Raw genomic sequence first — 19,983 nt, 5'->3', positions numbered from 1 at the left:
CGTGTCGCAGCTTGGAATAAAGGTGCGTCAGCTGCACTGTTTATGCATGCCTATTTGACATTGAAGATCACTTTCGTTTTTGGCATTTTCCCTCTTGACTGGGCGGATAGTTACATTCTTGAACGAAACCACGCAAACGCAGAGGACGCCTCGTTTTTTGGTAGTTAGTACGTAACCGGTCACTGCGAGTTGTTGCCGTTGTCGCAGTGTTGTGGAGTTGACACGAAACCCAGAAGTCGTTCAGACGCGTTCGAACGGACCCCGAGTTCGAAGCCTACCGCTGACTGATATTGTCGCACCGATAACAAAGCTGAGGCAGTTCGTGCGCTGCCACTTTCCATCGTATACTAAAAACTAATACATAAAGTGTTCTGAGGCTCAAATACACACATTTTAGCATTCGCCAGCTACCCGCGCCGAGATCAGTTCCTTCCTTCGAAGCTTAGGCCTCATGTAATCGCCGAGTCCGCCAACACGCTATCGTCCCATCTGGGCTCAGGAATCGGCAAGTCTAACAAGTATAAATCACTCCATATTTTAGCTTTCGCTTCGGTGTCCTTAAATAAACCAATTTTTAATGTCTACAGTGTCAACAGAACAATCCATGAGCACCGATGTAACGTGTTATAAACATACGTATATCTGCTGCCACCGAAGGCTGCAGGCACAATATAGCCTGCACTTCTCTGAACAAGATATGTGACTTGACAGACGTATCGATTGAAAGGGATCATTGAAGTAAGTAAACCTGGCGTATCCCTTGCGCGAAGAACAAGAAACGGCTATCAAAATCGGCAGTAAGAACCCATTCAGCATCCCGGGTAGGTGGTTTGTTTAGGACTTTTTGCGAAGTTAAAATAACAATCGCAAATGAAAATCGGTGTTGCGGAACATCCAAGCATACTACTGAATACGGACAACAATGTTTTCTTTCTGATATAGGTGTAGAATTTAGCTGCGGGGCGATAGCGCATCTGCCTTGTCTGTGTGAGACATGTCTCTGTGAAACTAAAACTGCACCTGCATCTTCACACGGCAAACTATCCGCACATTTTCATGTACTGGCATGGCGTAGTGGTAAACTACCGGACTTGGGGTCTGGAGGGCAGATGAACGAGTCCTGGTCAGGACATTTTTACATTTTTTATTGCACTAAAACGCTCTCTGTTGCTTGCTGTACTTAAAAATTATATACACGCTGGCCAGGCACCGCGTATTTTACGCTAGAGATGCTTTTCGCACCAGTACCCAGCGCCTCCCAGCATGCCGCGCCTACCCAGCGCCCCAGCATCCATGCGACACGGGGCCCATAACCAGGCATGGCAATGGACACTGGATGCTAGGTTTCTCAATAGGGTAGGGAGATAAAATAATGGCATAAAGTGATCGAACATGAAATAATACGTGTCGGGCCTTCGCAGTAAAACTGGGCATAGTGCGACAGTTCCTATTTAACAATCATCACCCGGATACTGAGGTTCTTACCAGGAGGGCTAGAAAACGTCAGTTAAGGTACCAAACATAAAATGCTTCGTTAACCGAACAAAAGCCATAGGTAAGCACCACGACAAAGGGACGTAGCCTTGTGCACAGCACGTTCGTTTTTATCACACATTATGCATCTTCAAATACAGCAGAGTTACTTGACCACCACAGCTCTTGTCCTGCGCAAACTGCGCACCACTAAAATTAGCTCTGGTATATTCCTTTACCACGAGCTTGCGTTTATGTGACGAAGTCATCTGCTGATGCAATGTGCGGGTCCACTTAGAACGTGGCCTGTCACCTTGGTGTTGTGCGACCAGACTCTTACGTTATGTTTACTCTGTGTTTTGAAACAGTGCGTTTCCGTTGGATGGTGCTGCGCGTAACTGCTCTCTCACCTCACGGACATAAAGTACAGCACAAGATCTGAGCGTGAAGCAGAGATGACTGTGAGCGTTCTCGCGTGGACTTTCATAGGCACCTCAACGGACGAGTATAGTCGCTCGGAAACACAGGACCACTGACTTATGCGGAAGTGACGGGAAGTCGAAAAACAAGCGCGTCTGTCCGCGGCAGCAGCGTTCTCGGCCACGTCTTCTTTCCACTTAGCCAGCAGCGTACCAGCTCTCAAACTCTTGCCCGCGTCGTGTTGCGTTGACGGGCAAGCTCGGCTGGGATGCTGTACAGGTGGTTGGACTGCAGGAATATGTAGAACGACGCTAGTCCCACGAGGCCGATCATCATGAACAGCGCCAGGATCGCCCACACCAGGAACACCTGGTCCGGGACCAGAGCGCGACCCGTCAGCCTCGGTGGCCGACCAGCGCGTGGTGACGTTGATGGCTGGGCTTGGCGGCTACCTTCGTTCGCCGACGTTGCTGTGAACACCGAGGATATCCTTTCGGCTGCCGTGGCGTCGGTCACGATCTGCGATTCGCTTCCGGCGCTCACCGGCTCGGCCAAAGCTGCCCCGTGCATGGGCAGCGGCCACGCCTGCCCCCGCTCCGGAGGCTTGTCGTCGACGTCGAACGCCGCGGCCATGGAGTTCAGAGTGGCATCTCCGAAGATCACCGAAACCGGTGCATGGCTGCTTCGGCCGAACCTGCTCGGTGCCGCGAAGGGATGACGATGATAAAGATGATCATGAAGTTGATGATGCAAGGTATTGGCACGTACCCACTATATGGCATTGGCTAAAGAGGGCAGCACAACAATAAGAAAATAGAGAAGACAAAAGAGCAGTAGTGAATATAATAGCGCTAGAAATGAATAAAAATATTTTTGACAATGATACCTAGTTAAAGATGAAAAAATAAGAAGAACGTGTTGTTTAGTAGTCAGACTAGTATAGGTTAAACGTGGGGATTTCTAACTTGGAAAGAGCAGAGGTAAGAAACGAATAGGTGAGAGAAAGAAACAATGAAATAATCAAAATGAGTACTAAAAGAAATTTGAGGAGCCATTCCACTATGTAAAGCTGGATGACCAGTGAAGCTGTAGCACATCAGACTGGGTTAGACAAGGGGGCATGTATTTACTTTCATGATTTGGTAATCGTACTGACGATACCTTTGTGATTAGTGTGATATACACTGATTCCGTTACAAACTTAGACATAATCTTGACCAAAGTTAAATCTATACACGACCATTGTCGAGTACTTGAGTGACTTGGATTAGCGTGAAACTTCAAACCAAACTCTTCCACCACAAATTGAGTGAACCATTTCTTGTCTGGTTTTGAAATATTCGCATTTAAGTCTGCAACGATGATTACAGGGGTAGTGTTAACACGGCTAACCCATGCAAAATGCGTGGTCATGAACTTTTCGATATCACGCTTGGGTGTGCCTGGAGATATGTGGACAGTCGATATCACAATTCCGCGTTTCTTTCGTTCGGCAAAAACATTCCCACTGTCGGTGGTATTGTCCTCGTGCGAGGGAAGGTTGTATGACTGTACATACACTTCGTCGTTTTGTGTACATGGCAATGCCTCCTGCTCGTGAGTCCATGTGCTGTTCACAAACGATTTCAGTGTGCCCATTGACCTTAAACAATGCATCTTTATTTATTTTTTATTATTTATGTTTATTATTATTAGGATCGGAGTGCTTGGAACGTGCTTCACCTTCACCAATATTTACGACATCAGCCCCTGCTCACCTGCTTTATTGTTAACGCACAGACACGAAAAATACATGGAGAAACTGATTTGTTTATTTATTTTATTATTGGTATTTAATACTGTTATTAGGGGTGGAGTGCATGAAGCCTGCTTCACTTTCAGCGCGGGTCGGCCCGGTATTTCACTGCCTCCGGGATCGGCCTACATTTTGGCCCACGGACACGCCAGATGCATTAGGGGGTAGAGTTATAGAGCTTCACCGTAAGAGGAAAAGCATAAACAATAAATTCTAGTTGGCTCGTTTTCCTCTAGATATGGCCCACAGCAACGATGTATAATTGTCCAATATTCCGTTGTTATTCCAAAATATATTTGTTCTTGTTTTAGAAGAAGACCAGTGAAACATTTTCACACTCAAAGAGATTCTATAATAAAAAGATATGAGCAAAAACTTTCTAGGAATTTATCAGCAACTCATCTACAATAAACGGCTCAACGGCTGACCAAACATCTTTTTGGCAATGTGCTATACAGCGGGCTCCGAAAGACTACAACAATAGGAAGATTCAATCTACCACTGAATATGAGTCTTCTAAATTATTCTTATGTAACGGTTAAACGTGATGGCATAACAGAAAAGAAGTAGTCTAATATCTTTCCTTTCGCACTGTTTTCTCTACCACGGTCGCTGGCCATTTGACTTCTTCCCTCAAGCTGCCGCCGTCTCGGATAACGACAGCTATAAAAAAGACCTGCGACATAACGTACCAAATATAACCAATGGTAAAGAAAATCGAAAAGAGAATGCGGTTGAAAAGGCCAGAAGTCAATAAAAGCGGAACACGAAACATAAGGAAAATTTGGTAGCTCAGCTCACGGCATCACGATGCCGGAACGATGATCAAAAGAATGGTCACATGAACGGGAGGACATGTAGATTGCGGAACTTCTTACTTTTATTTTAACAACAGTGATCTATTCGCCGGCGTAGAGTATATAGCAGGTTAGATTGCAGAAGCTCAGGCCGACTTCTCCTTCCGAATAACATTCCTCTACTTTTCAACAGTAATTCATTTTAATGACAATGCACGAAATCATACCGTTATGTATAAAATTGGGCTTATGCAAAGAGGCTCTGAAACGGTGCGTTAGTTTAAACTGAACTTTGTTATTTGTTAAAAGCGGCGACTTACGCTCTCACGCCGCAACATTCAGACGGATTAAAAACAGGACTTACGCAGATGTGTTTACAAAATCGAATTCCATTGTTACGATGCGTTTTTACGATACATCACAGTAAAGTCGTAATAGCATTAGATATTTCGAAGCGTTTCCCCATTGACATTGATGAATATATCACTGGCATAGTAAAGCATTTGAGAAAGCACACTATATTTGACATCTAACACTTTCTCAAATAGTACCTTCAATTATATGCTTTCTTGTATACATGCATCACACAACGCAATCCAAGCATTCTAGATCTTGTGCTGTCCAGGCCGAACTCCGTACGCATGTACCAAATTTTACGCAGTCGGACAAAATGGTCAACTATGTCACGGGGCACTAACCTCTGTAGAACAATCAGTCATTCCCACTGGACACAAGCATCAGGTTGGACGTGTGGCTTCGAGTTAGCGTACTCTGTCACTCGAGAAACACACATCACTTTATATTTTATTTTCTTACCGCGTGAAGCCACGTGCCATATTGCTTCAGGTTGACGCGGTCGTCGCCAAGCTGTCGACGGGAAGCTGTATCTTGTTATGCGAGTACACTAACCAGCGGTCATCGGCAAAGCGAGGGCGCCGTGCTGACTTTGATGCTTTTGTCTTTCTCTTTTTCCCTGCGTAGTACCGTTCTCTATAGCCGTTCGCTGCAGATCTGTCATTCTAGAAACCGCGCATTCTTTTCACGGAAACCCGAAGCTTCCCCTTCTTGAAATCAAGTGACGTCTGCCGACAGTACCCTCCTCCTGGTCTGGTGAGGTTAGGTACTGGCAGGACGATTGTGGAAACGGAGTCCTCTGAAATAGGACAAAAGAAAAAGAGATAACAGAGTCGGGGGTCGACGGTCTCACGCCGTAATCGCGAGTTCCATCTTGACAGCTTTTGAGCACCGTGACGGTGGCATGTTACCTGGGCGGGACCGTTTGTTGTTTGGCTGTAGCATATTTTTGCCTCGCATGCGCCTTCTGCACGCCTACCAGATCGCTCTCCCTGTTGTCTCGATAGCGAAAGCCTTCTGCGAAATGGAACCTAACTGCAACATTTCGCGCTCACCTGGCTTTGACATGTGGACTACACCTGGAGTTTTCGAGTTCCTATGGATGTCTAGAGGTCAGAAGAGAGTAAAATAACAATTCGCCAGAGGCGCGATCGGGGATCGTTGTTCGGAGCTCGCAATTAGGTTGCGGCAGCATGGTGGGGCCAGAGGGACACTGTAGTTTAGGGATTCAGAATATTTTTTCCACCTGCGCTTCTTTTTCAACGCGTGCCTGAGTTTTACAAGAACCTCCGCATTACGCGGTGGCTGGAATTTGGCGTCCACCAATGCCTAAATTCGCTCCCATGACTTTGTAGTCTCCAGCAGAAGTCTGTAGGCCAAACTTCTGCGGTTAAGCATGAAAGAGAAACTACCTGCGGGCTCCAGCGCCCCGCAAACGACTTCCGATGCTTTGATCCAAACAAACGCGTACACATCTAAGCCCAATGTTAGTGTTTGAAGCTATCTTTGCAGCTGGGACTGTCAGCAAGCATAACATAACGTAGTTAACAAAACTTAAACTACGCCACGCCGTAATTTGCAACTTGAGAGAGCATGAAAATGACAGGCATGGTACATTGAAAAGCGCAAAAATTCCAAATATGAATATGAATGTAGCACAACCCGTTACTGTCGCATAACAGTGTTTCGAGCACGCCATTAGCCCTAGAGCACTTGCACAAATTCCTCTGTCAAGCGCTTGTTCAGCTTCCCACACTTTGAAAATGGACAAGAGTTGCCAACAGGTTAAACATTTGCGATGGTTAAACCTGGATATCGTCCTCGTGAGGCGGCCGGAGTACCTATACTACACGCAAGATTTGCTTTGAGGATAGCTAGGGACAGCAGTCAAATTAACCATATAGAAATGTATTCATGCCACAACTTTTGTGTTCATTGCCACTGACTACAGCGACTACAGTGTGTAGTGATCACGGGCTTGGTCCTGCGCGTAGTTGCTGCACAGCGGTAGAACTTTTTGCAGCGCCCTGTCCAAGCTAATATCATCATGCTGCAGGTGCTGTCATGAAGGTAGGGTACTTACGGTCTCTTGCCCTTGCGCTTTTGCAGGCGATAATCGTCTCGTGCAACGCGCAGTTCACGCAGGCTTGGAACGACGCTCTGCAATACATCGAACGGCGCCCAGCATTCGCTGGTTGCCAGCCGGATCCCACTGCACGGAATTCGATGGCCGTGTTGTCGGATATCAACCGTATCTTCAAGCAGCCAACCTGGTCACTAGGTGTATCATCATGTGATCGCGAACTGTTTTAGTGCCTGCTCCGCCAGCCGCCTCAGGGTTTCGGTGCTGTCATGAGGACGGGATACTTAGTTTCTTGCTCTTCAGGTCAGTATGCCTTACTTTCTCGATTCAGTTTATCGATTTGACTGGTCTCATATGACGGCGCCGAAACATAATCTTTCAAGTCTTGTGTATGCTTGTTTTCATTGCCACTTTGAGGCAATCGCTAAGAACCGTAGGGAGGTACTGTCTATGCTGATGTGGCGTTTGTTGTCCTCCCGGAGCGTCGAGACAAATCCGATGCCGTTCACTACGGAACAGGAACAGGACCTCGTTGACGGCCCTACGCTCTCTGCTGAAAATAGATGAAGGCCACGATAAAATTCCTGAGGCGCTAAACGACATCAAAGCTAACCGGAAGGCAGCTGACGAGAAGGTTACTCCCCCTCCGGCTCGAATATCCGTGACTGAACACGACGTTGGTAGCTTAAAACAGTTAGAAACCGAATTGCAGAAGCTAAAATTTGAGAACCCTTCATTAGCGACAAAGTTGGGCAAAGTCATGAGGCAACAAAACGACTTTGAAAATATGTCACGCTGAAACAACTTGATCTTCTACGGCTTAAGGAACGCATTACGCGAGACTTGGGAAGATTCTGAGAGTCAGGTGATATCGGTTTGTGCAGATCATCTGGGTGTCCAGGTGACGTCATCAGATATTGAGCGTGCCCACAGGATGGGCGTTTTTCTACCACAAGGAACAGATCCATCGTAGCTTAATATTGCTGTAAAACACGTTGTGGGGCTAGTTGGTGCATCGCTTTCAAAAAATGAAGCGCCAACGGTAACGGCACACAATGAAGGAGCAAAAGACAGGACAAGGCGCTTGTCGTGTCTCTTGCTCCTTTGCGTGCCGTTACCATTGGCGCTTCATTTTTTTAAAACAATATTGCTCCTCCGAAAAAAAATACAGTATGTACTTGTGAAGGCGCACAAATTGAAAGGTACCGCTCAGTCGATAAGTCAGGATTACTCAAAGAAGGTCTGGTTGGAAAGGAAAAAGCTGGTCGCATTTTCCAAGGAGTGCAATGAAACGTTCAAGCTTCGCTTTAATAAGCTGTTTATGGAAGGCAAAGCATTTAAGTATAATTCACCCAGTGACAACGTAGAAACGTTGCAATAACAACCAAAAGCCCCTGTGCGACGCGAATGCCGCAATCAGCAATAACTAGTTTTCGTCGTCGTGAACTGTTGAAGCATAAGAAATAAAAAGGATGCATGTTTGGACCTCGTGACTACTACAAATGCCAATATTATTTTAGGCAAAGATCGCGATGTGTGTGGTGGGGAAGTTTTCATTTTTGTCAATAACAGATTGTGAAAAAAGTGCCGTTATCATTTGACAATCTTAACTGCGAAGCTGTGTGGTGTAAAATTTAACTGTGTGATGCGCAACAGGTTGCCGTATGTTGTTTTTTATCGGCCTGCTAAGTGTAACAATGTACTACCGCTGAAAGCCTCTGAAGCATTGGCTACTTCAGGGGCTGAGCATGTTCTTTTGGGAGGTGACGTTAATCTTCCTGATACTGAATTTATAAGTCACGCTTACGTTTTGCGATCGCGGTCTGTCCCGGACTTGACACTCGAGGAACATATTAATGAGCATGAATTACATCAGTTTGTTGATTCTCCCTCAAGGTATAATGGGTCATGTGCAAACTTATTAGACCTTGATTTCTTTAACCATCCCACCTTTATAAAATAAATTACAACGATAACGGAGATTAGTGCCCAAGAGGTAGTTGTTGGTAGCATCATTTGCCAAAGTATAAAGTTAGAAAAATGCATTAGCGAAGAATTTATTTTTATGAAGGTGGTAGCTATGACGCGATATCGTCCAGTCTTAAGCTGTTTTTGACTGAGTTTCATGAGTGTTCTTTAGTCATGAACATTACCATTCTTGGGGATTTCTTTAATGCTGAGCTCGCTAGTTTTGTCAGTTACTATATACCTTCCAAATTTACTACAATGAAGCCTAGGCCTGATAAACTCTGGATAACTGCAAATTTAAGAATGTTAATTAACAAAAAGAAGCAACTTTTCAACAGCTTCTGGCTAGCATAGATGGCTAGTAATGAAAAGAAGAACTTGGTGAAATACGTAGAGTGCTAAAAAACAATTAAGAGAAGCGAAAGATAACGTCCTTGTTTTCTTAGAGGCAAAACTTATTTCTAATCGCAAGGAGATAGGGAAATACGTGAAATCTAATAAGGAAGACTCAGTTGGCATCGCGGACATTCTTGATGAACAAACAAACTTATCGGAAGACACACACAATTTAAGGCAGTCTGTTTTACCAGATATTTGTGTTTTAAATTTCGCGGTGAAATGCCGTCTGTTACCGCGATTTCGAACATATGGCTGACATTGTTGTCTCCACAAATGGTGTGTACACTCTTCTCCAATGCCTTAATTCTGGGCTCCAGGGCCTGACGCCATATCCAGCCATGTATTGAAAATATGCGCAAGAGCCTTGGCGCCCTTTCCAACTGTTAAAGCGAAGCTTTCTATGTCTCATTGATTCGTCTGTGATTGCCGAAAACGCACTGCAGGAGCGCCAACTTACACATCTGCGCAGAACGCTACAGTTTACATTCGCAGTACCGCGCCAGCGTTGTCTGGCCGGTCGGTCAATGAGTGATAGCGGCGCGAAGCGACGAGCTCAGCAAGAGTAGCGCATGCGCACAAAGTTCACTGCATTGCATTACGTGTGTCACGCAAAGCAATAGGTAGGCCGCGGGTGCAGCGCACAGCAGAAGAGGCTGCCGTACGCGAGAGTAAGTGCGAGTGCGAGCGCGATCGTGCCCGTGAGGCCGATCCCGTGTATCGGCACCGGCATGCAGAAGCCATTTAGGGGAGGGACGCTTGTGCAGTCGAGATGCCTACTGGTCTTGTGATCGTCAGCGTGTACATCAGACCGAATACGTCTCGTTGTGACGCGGAAACGTTCCTGGTGGAAACGATGAAGACCTTAAAGCCACATAGTTCGCCGATCCTCGTGTGCGGTGACTTTAACATCTATGTGGCGGAAGAGCACGGCAAATTGATCGAGAATTTTATGCTAGATCGCTGCTCGTTGTAACTGAAGACTCTACAAAGAGCCACGACGCAGCATCGTTCCTGCATAGATCTCACGTTTGCGGGCAGGCTGTGCTACGTTAGATGCCAGAGACTCTGACCGTCTACCACGTTGATCACAAGGCAATAGTGTGCAAGTGTAAATTCGTCCGTCATAGTGCGGGTGTCTGCGTGTAATCAACGGCTACATGATCTGAGATAAAGACTATGCAACTTAACGAAATGTGCCTTCATTCAACTTCAGCGTTCGAAAAATTGAATCCTAAACAAGCGATTAAATCATATATGCATAGCATCGGGTCGCTAAGCATTTCTTGGGTTCGTTGCGTGTTCGTTGGCTTTGGACTTTCACTTTGATTCCCTTTGCATTGGGTGAAAGCTTCGCATTCAGCCACCTTTCTTTAAGAAAGGGGCTTTGATTTTTTTTCTTCTTTAAATCACTAGAAGATCAGAAACTCCCATCTGAGTGGAAATTGATGAATGTTGTGCCATTACTTAAGTCCGCTAACTGAAGTATAGCGTCACTAGCTACAGAGCGATTTCATTGACATGCGTCTGCTGGGAAATCCATGAGCACGTAATCTATAGCCCTGTTATAAAACATTTGTGATCCAATAATTGTTTTCTTCAGCACAGCATAGCTTTAGGTCCGGCTTATCATGTGTTACACAATTGTGTGAATTTCGTCATGATGTTTTAAGCTTATACGATAGCCCCTATCGTATAAGCTTAAAACATCATGACGAAATTCACATTACAAGTTGATTCGGTATTTCTTGATTTTCAGAAGGAATTCGAAACTGTTCCGCATGCTTTTTTACTGGACATAGTGAAATTTTTAGGATTGCCTGCTTCTATTCTTGGTGAGTTGAGGGATTAGGCCGCTGTCGTGAATGGTTTTTCTTCGTATGTTGACGTCACTTCCGGAGTGCCACAGGGTTCAGTGCTTGGACCACTACAGTTTAGTTTATATTAATTATATCTCAAAACTATTAAGTTCTAATGTCAGGCTGTACGCGGATGATTGTGTAATTTATAAATATATACATGATACGGATCATATTCATGCAATTGAACGTGTTCTTTACACTGTGGTATCGTCGTATGAAGAATGGACTATGCGTTTGAATGCAATTGTTGTTTTATTAGTTTTACTAGGAAACGCAGACCCTTCCATACATGCTATAACCTGTGCGGCACATCAGTCGGCCGGGTCGAACATTTAAATACCTTGATGACTATTTCTCCGGATTTATCATGGAAGAAACGCACAGGCTATGTAACTGGTAAAGCCAATGGTGTCTTAAGTTTCATTAAATGTAACTTGAAATCTGCCCCAGAAAGCCTTAAAGAAGCTCTTTATGTTACCAAAGTGCATCCTATCCTTGAATATGCTTGTGCAGTATGGTATACCCATGGCCACACACTAATCTATAAATTTGAACGCATACAAAACCGTGTTGCACGCTTTGTCAGTGGTAATTATAACATTAATTCCAATAAACCACACATTAGGAATGAATTAAGTTATAAGGCTCTTCAGCAGCTAAGAAAATTTTTGCGAATAAATTATTTTCATTACATTTTTTGTGATAGAACTGGTAATAATAAATGTTTAGACATGATCAGCCCATACCACATGTCACAAAGAAAGGATCATGCTGCAAAGGATCGTGGAATAAGATGTCGCATGGATGTATTTGCGCATTCTTATTTTTCCTTTCGTAATTGACGAGCGGAATCCGTTTGATGCGAGTGTTACTGATGTTGCCGCAAATATTTTCCTCGTCCCTGCAATACGTATGCTTTAGTTGAATGTTCAAGTGACAGCTTTGCCGTCTGCTTTCTTATTTTGATTGTGGCTCTTGCTTTGACCCCCCTACAATAATGCACAACTGGGCGATATAGGTTTCTTAGTAAATAAATAGAAGAAAATTTCCATTGTCATGCTTCCTAGGGAGAGATTCCCAAGTAGACAGTGCTCGTCCCCACCCAGGATTATAGTCCAGCTCCAGAATATAAGAATCATCATAGAGTCATGGTTGCCGCCATGTTTACTCTGTCGCTCTCATGGGTCTTCATTGCATGTCGTCGTGTCGTCATTATCATCACAGCGGCAAAAAGCTATTTCATCCGAAGTATCAGACAGATCAATTCAGAGGGATGTTTTTCGAAACTTCCAAAGCAAACAACGTGCACACAAGAACAGAGGGATCCAATCGTTTATAGGCGTCAATGAAGCACGGCGCATGACGTCAGAACTGCAATCCTCGCTGGTGGCCGCGAGCACGTTTTCATTTTATTGGTAACTTTTCATTTTGTTGTAACGGAATAAAAGATATTGAAAACAAAATCTCATACCATCGTCAGCATGCTCGCTTATGCTGATTTATTTGGGATGTTGTCGTTTGCTCATTTCGTGATTCTATAATCACGAAATGCATAGTGTGTCGATAACACAGCACCAGCTTGTCTCTGTTGATCGCCATTGATCTCCGGGACATAGTCACTCCGACAATGTTGGACAGTTCTTGAGGTGCATCACGAAACAGAGGAAGGACACAAGAACACAGAAATATGAACCGCTTGGTTTCATTTAGGGGTAAAGTTGATTTGGCGAGATTGTTCGTTCTTTGCCAACTTTCAACATGAAGTATCCAACCGAATGAAGTCTCCTGCCAAATACACACCACGTGGTGGATATTTCAGTGTCGTTGTGTCCTTGGTCTGTTTTGCCCTGCAGCCCAACCAAAGTTGGTTGGTGCGTCCAACAAACCACGCCCTCCAAGTTCTTGCAAACGGTGCCTATTCTACTCGGGTTCAAAAGATCATTGCGACCACCGGACGTTCACATGTACGAACTATGATGTAAAACCCAATCAGTACAAGCTTAATCAATGCCAGATGCACGAAAGCATGAACTCGTAAATTTTCTTCCTTCCAGTTTACCGCAGCAATGTACGTCGCTAGGAAGGGCGGCCCCAGCTTTGCAGAGATTTGCTTGAACCGCTCGGGGGCAGCTCAGGACAGAAAGTGCGCAAAAACAGCACAAAGAACTGTAAAAAAAGCACCATCGCCGCGAGAAGCCGCCTGCAATAACAGCGACGCCAACGAGGCGATTTGTTCGACGATCACGTTCGGGACGTCATTACGACGCGCACGGAGTGTGGGCGCCAAAAGCGCTGGCCAAACGCGTGCATCTGCTTCGCAAGGCATGGGACGACCGGAACGGAACAGCTGGATGCCACGGGCCATTACCGCGGTCCTGTTGAGAACGCGCCGGATTCGGCAACGATGAACGCTCTCCGTGGCTGCGAAGCAGACGAACGCATTACGCGCAGCCGAGAGTGAATTTCTGGTGGTCGTTTTCAGGGGGAGTCCATACATCTGCATTCGAACGTTGCCGGCTCGTTTATTGGCAGAGTATGGCTACGGGGCTTGGCTGTTTTCGGTTAAAACTGAGAAACATGGACCGGAGACAGCAGTAAGAAAAACATTAAAGAAAGAATGGCGAAGTTTATCTCCGGAAATCGGTTTTAACGTGTTAAGGCCATTACTTTCAGATAGCGAAATATAGAAGTGGGGGATTTCCTTATCGTAACGGGTGTTACAGCAGCCGGTCAACGTACCGCTTTCTTGCGTTTTGTTTCAAAATGTGAAGAACAATCACAGAAGAAAAAGCTACCTGCGGCAAATAGCACAGTTTGCATGAAAAGATGTTTCGTTTCCTAAGCAAATAACATAGCCGATATTCGAGAACTTCGCGAGGAAATCAAATCACATGGAAGGTCAGGGAATTGCGACGTCACGAATATATTGTTATATATTTTATGATGACTGTATGCCTTCGACAGAAAAAAAAAACCAGTAGCTGCCAGGGGTAAGCTTGTCTTTTTTGTAACCACGTGTTTACCCCTTTTCGTGTACGAATACATGGTTTCTTTCATGCATTACCTCATTCTAAGGTGTCACAGGGAGAGGCTTCAGCAATTGGACTCTCGGGTTTCCATCTGTATTACACCATTGTTTTGGAACACCAAGTCCATGCATTCCGTAAGAGTTACAAGTCTGGTGCTCCGGAATAGTGTACCCTTCTAAACAGTTTCTCGTTTCGCATGTGCTCCTGAACAATGTGTTTCATTACCTTATCAAGCCTAGTTTTTACCGTGGGCTTCCGCAATGAATTCACTGGGGAACTTCGTAACTGAACTGACTGCTCGATGTGGCGGCCTTCGATGCCGCTGTGGTGTCGTGTGGAGTACTTCCACAGAACATCAAAACTTTCTCGCGTTAACGCTTTCCGGTGATGATGATAAAACTGGCAAGTGTCCAGCATCACACAAGCAATCTGGCGAGCACCCCAACAATCACACACGCGCTCGCGTACGCACGCACGCACACACACTCTCTCTCTCTCTCACACACACACACACACACACACACACACACACACACACACACACACACACACACACACACACACACACACACACACACACACACATACATTGTCTGTGGAGTGTATCCAGTGTGGAGCAGATTGCTACACACTCGACGCCTCGGGCCGAACTCGCAAAGCTTTTCATTCGTAACTGCTCGTTGGCATTGAACAGCTGCTTTCGGTACTGGTATGTTCAGCATCAGAATTAGATAAAATTTGTTCTTAAGAACAACATCTAGCGTAAGACTTATTTGTGAATGCGGGCCGAAAGCACCCGGGCCCGTATTCACGAAAAGGCTCCGACGGTAGAACTTTTCGTAAGATCAAACTCCTCCGCATTTTAATTCATCACACATTATTGTTGAAGGCGACCGCCCAATGGCAAAGAGCACTTACGAACGAAGAGAATTGCGAATATGGCCCCAGATGCCTGGCACTGATGAGTGACGCCGTGCCACCTAGATGTCTCCAAGAGAGCGAGAGAGAGTTAGAGAGGACTGCTGACAGGCGCACAAAGGGCACCTTTCCGTCGTTGCAGCAATTGTTCTAATAACACTACGAACTGGGGGGATCGCCAAAATGACATGATACGAGGAAGTTTAGTGATAATGTCATTGGCACGGCGAACTGTCGTGTTGAGTCATCATCAGGGCCCATGGCAGTCATCGTTGTCGGCGTGGCGTTGCTTGGAGCGGTGTGCGCGTGTAATGGCTAAGGACAGTTACCACGCACGAGCGGGAATGAATAAAGAAAAAGAGCCGAATGACTGAACGATACCATTTTCTCTTCTCAGTGCTTGCCCCACTGTCGATTCACACGTCTTTCATGCATGCCCACGGAGTGGGGCCTATAATTGTAGGATAAGATAGAAACTTCTGGAACACAATGCCACGCAAATCGCAATGATACAGAAAATAATATAGGTAACTTTCAGAGACGAGAAAACATGGCAGTACAAAGAGAGATAGAAAACATGGGTAGGCCAACCGGAACGAAATTTCACTTTGACTAAACTCGTCATGAGTTAGTAGTACATAGTATAGAAGGAATCATGGCAAAGCTGCAGAGCCGGTATTCGTCTAATTTTCTTATTAGCAGTCATTCGATAGTATCTTAGCCGACGACGCACGCACATAGAGTTAGGAGGATACGACGCATATCCTAGGACGTCGCCTCCGTGATTGTGAGCATACCGCGAGCGCGGCCTTATCTTGGAGGTCATGGTGAAAAGCCGGGTCCGTTCTAAGCGTTCTAGTTCCTCCTGCATCATTTCCAACACATGATACAGGCATCGGTTTCTTTTTTTCGTATTCTATATCAGAAACGTCAACATTTGCGAGTTTTTTGTGACTCATTCACTTTAAGGAAGAAGGCGGCGAGTGAAGACGCACTTACTTCGGTTCCCGCATTTTCCTAACTTTTCTAATATTTAATCGTCACGTGTCAATGTTTATTTGTGCACATCGTTTCCGTGAAGTTGCAAGGACCACGTGGATACCTTTTTTACCAATGTGATTTACTTTTCACCATTTTACGGACACTCCTATGCTGGCTTTGGCGGCGTCTAAAGAGCACTTCGGAAACAACGCCTTAACCTCTAGGGCGGCTGAGATCCACTCGTCCGCTACCATGATGGAATATCAAGTAGAGGGAGAAAATATTCTCCTGAAGGAAGTTACACAAGCCCAGGGATTGCAAACTGCGTGAGCTAGAAGAGCTGGCGCCAAATTGCAGGAAGCTAACCCGAATGTCACGGCAGCGCCTTCGGTTCCCCGTAGCGACAAGTCTAGCGGTGCAGCACTGAAGTCCAAGATTATCAGGGCGAGCCAAATGCAGGTTCTTCCCAAAGAAGACACGAAGCTCATTATAAGACCAAGAGGTAAGCTAAATATTTTCAATATTATAGGGGCTACGGTGGCTGACGCAATGCTTGCACCCACCGGCATCAGCCAGGACGAGCTCTCACAAGACACTGTGTGCCCGAACTTACAGCAAAACATCATGGCGGCCAGCACTCGTAGACGGGAGAATGCCGACCGATATGCCCACATCCAGCAAATCCGCATTTCAGGCAAGATCCACAAACTCTGCGCATACGAGACAGCCCCGTACTCCACGTGCAAGGGGGTCATACGTGACATACCGTTACATGACGACCCAGCGACGGTGTATGGCAAGATTGTTAACCGGAAGAACCCTCTTACAACAGCAGCCAAGAAAATCGCCCAGACCGGGACCGTCATCACCGCCTTTGACGGGCACCGGGTACCGAATCTGGTGAGGTACTGAATGCTCCTGCTGAAATGTTTCCTATATCGAAATCAAGTGGACGTATGCCATGCCTGCGGAAGACTCCGGCATCGCACCGATGTCTGTCCAATACCGAGTGACGTCGTCTGTCGGGGATGCGGCCTGCCGAACCCTGATGAGGAGCACCACTGCACCCCAAAATGCAAGATCCGTGGCGGTCCGCACCTTACCGCTGATAAAGACTGTGCGCATAGATTCAAGACGCCGCATATAGTTCGCCGACGACGCTTAGAGTGTGCCAGGCAGCAAGAGCAGCTCCCCACGCCGTCGATCGTTCGATTATCCGATCTGCAAGCCTCAGCCAGCTCCAGCCTTAAGGTCAGAAGACGCTTGGGCTCGAGAGGCAGTCCTATAAGCCGACGGGGCTCCAGAAGTCGCTCTGCCTCAAGATCGCGACTCACATGGCCTTCTCCAGCACGCTCCAGCTCCAGAGGCCGTTCCAAGTCCCGCACCGGGAGCGACTCGTCCAACAGGCCACGATCCAAGATCCCGACCAGCGATAAAGCAAGTCCTCTCTAACGTGGGCCGATAGGGCCCGTGGCAACCAAACGCAGGCGTCCAACTCCCAAGACTGGCACGACCCGCGCCTCAAGAACGAGCTCGAAGAGCTTAGGCGGGTCAATGGTTGTCGTAGGAAAGAAAACGCGCAGTTCAAGCAGGAAATCAGTCGGCTAGCTGCCGAGATGGCCGAAACACGAAGATTGGCGCTCACACCGCCGGCTCCTCAGCCTGCCAGACGCTCGTCGGCCATGGACACGGCGGAACCCCCCAAGACAGCTGCAGTGAAGCGTCGCGCCTTGGATGACTCGAGGGGATACGAGACGGTAGAACTGCCTGAGCTCAAGAACGCCATCTCCTACATACAGACAGGTCTCTCACGTACAAAAATCATCGTGCACTTTGAGCTGGGCCTGGTCACCCTCAGCGCGGCCATGCTTAGGCTGGAGGAGACCAGCCACGGATCTTTGCGAAGCACATTTACAGCACAAGTCCCAAACTTGCACAGCGTCATTGCCTCACCGACGGAAGGTGCAATTCTGAAGGCGGCACTTTCGCAATCCTTCACCAAAAGGTCAAACATGGATAACGGAACTGACGTCATAACAATGTGTCAGTGAAATTGCTCAGGGTTCGTCAGCAAATGGGTGACCCTGCGAAAATACCTAAAAAGTGTAAAGGACAAACCCCAAGAACCGATCACATCAGATCACATCTAAGAAATGATCACATCATCGCCCATTAAGCGCTCCGGTTTTCTAACGCTGGCTTCCATTTAAGGGGGAAGGGGGGTCGCTACTCCGGTCAGTAAAAAGTTCGCGTGCATTCAGCGAGACCTCGGTCTCGCGGACAATGGGGTCGAGTACGTCATGGCCGAACTCCTTGTCGACCCCCCTATGCGGCGCTTAAGAGGAAACAGCATCTTCATACTTAATGTTTACTGCAGACCCAGTGTTCACAGAGCCAAGGCTGGTGGTATCCTCAAGAAGGCCGTGCATTTTGCCGGCTGTGACCCTCTAGTCGTCATGGGGGATTTCAATGCCCAGCATCGGGCGCGGTGTTATCACACGAATACGAAGAAGGGTAGAGACATATGGCACATGGCAACGGAGGAAGATGTGGCGCTAATAACCGATAAAGACTTTCAGACCACGAAAGGGAACTCGGTGTGCCGAGATACGACTCCGGAGCTTACCTTTGTCAAGAACCTGGATAACATGAAGTGGACCAACATAGCGATGGACCTCGGTAGCAATCATTGCATCATTGAAGCGGTCATCAAGGCTGCCCGTAACAAAACGAGGACCTTTAAGTTCACTCACTGGGACTTGATTCAAGCCAACCGCTCCGAGCACGTCCTTACCCAAGATACGATCCTACACTCTTGGTGCGACGAGATAAAATAGGATGTGGTGAGAGACACCAAGGAGGTGACAGCCGATCTGGAGGTGGACAGGATAGACAGTAGGCTCGCGCATCTGTTGGAAGTCAAGCAGGCACGGTTCGCGCAATGGAAGACTCAGCGGCATAACAGAAGACTACGTAAGAAACTTTCCGAAATCAACAAGACGATAGAGGCTCATTGCAAGGTGCTATGCAAGCAGCAATGGGTCCAGCTGTGCGACTCGGCGGAGGGCCAGCTCAAGACCACTAAAAGCGGGAGACTCCTCAAGTACCTACTGCAGGCTGGCAACACCCAAGTCCAATCAGAAGAGAGCTTTGACGAAAACTGTCAATTTGGTCACCGACTCGACTCCAGATGAGGCGGTCACGGATCACCTCGTAGACAAGTATTTGGTGGCCACAGACGATACGCTGCCCCTCCCCGGCATCCCGAGTGCAAAGGGCGTGACGCGCCATCGATGGACGAGGATTTTACCGTGGGTGAGGTCAAACGGGTTCTCGCAACCATCAACGGCAGATCTGCCTCTGGGCCCAACGGGGTCACCAACAAAATGCTCAAGCATCTCGAGGACGACTCAGTCGAATTTCTTACACATGGTGAACGAAACCTGGTGCAGCGGCCTCATTCTCAAGAGCTGAAAAGCAGGCTACACAGTACTCATACCCAAGCCAGGCAAGGCGCCGAGCATCGACAATCTAAGGATCATCCCTCCCTGACGTCGTGTGTCGGGAAGATGGCTAAGTACGCCATGATTAACCGCCTCACTGACCATCTAGAGTCTAACGAAGGCTATACAGACAACATGATTGGCTTTCGGTCGGGGCTCTCGACTCAGGACGCCATGAGGCTGATCAATCATCAGATCATTGACTCCACCTTCGCCGACACCAGGGAAATTCTTGGCTTGGATTTGGAAAAGGCTTTTGACAACATGTCGCACGCCTTTATTCTTAAGAGCCTGACAGAGCTTCACGTCGGCAAGCGGCCGTACAACTTCGTGCGCTCCTTCCATTTTTCGAGGTCCGCTAGACTCAATATTGACGAGTTTTTAACCCACGATATTCAGCTTGG

General features: G+C 46.9%; 1 protein-coding gene across 2 annotated transcripts; it reads right to left on the bottom strand.

Moving 5' to 3' along the window:
• Positions 1–1,138: 1,138 nt before the first annotated feature.
• Positions 1,139–7,029, bottom strand: LOC129380731 (uncharacterized). 2 transcript variants are annotated; one of them, XM_055062565.2, is made up of 2 exons: positions 6,923–7,029; positions 1,139–2,587 (listed from the first exon to the last, which is right to left on the bottom strand). In XM_055062565.2, exon 2 carries the CDS (start codon positions 2,524–2,526, stop codon positions 2,113–2,115), a length of 414 nt encoding a protein of 137 aa, XP_054918540.1. In that variant the 5' UTR covers positions 2,527–2,587; positions 6,923–7,029; the 3' UTR covers positions 1,139–2,112. The 2 variants fall into 2 exon arrangements, 1 of the variants encoding a protein (XP_054918540.1); XR_008608915.1 differs by lacking the exon at positions 1,139–2,587 and adding an exon at positions 5,308–5,638 and having other exon boundaries at positions 6,923–7,003.
• Positions 7,030–19,983: the final 12,954 nt, after the last annotated feature.

Source organism: Dermacentor andersoni, chromosome 10, assembly GCF_023375885.2.
Source record: "Dermacentor andersoni chromosome 10, qqDerAnde1_hic_scaffold, whole genome shotgun sequence".
Lineage (NCBI taxonomy): Eukaryota > Metazoa > Arthropoda > Arachnida > Ixodida > Ixodidae > Dermacentor > Dermacentor andersoni.
This window is presented reverse-complemented; position numbering and strand designations above follow the sequence as displayed.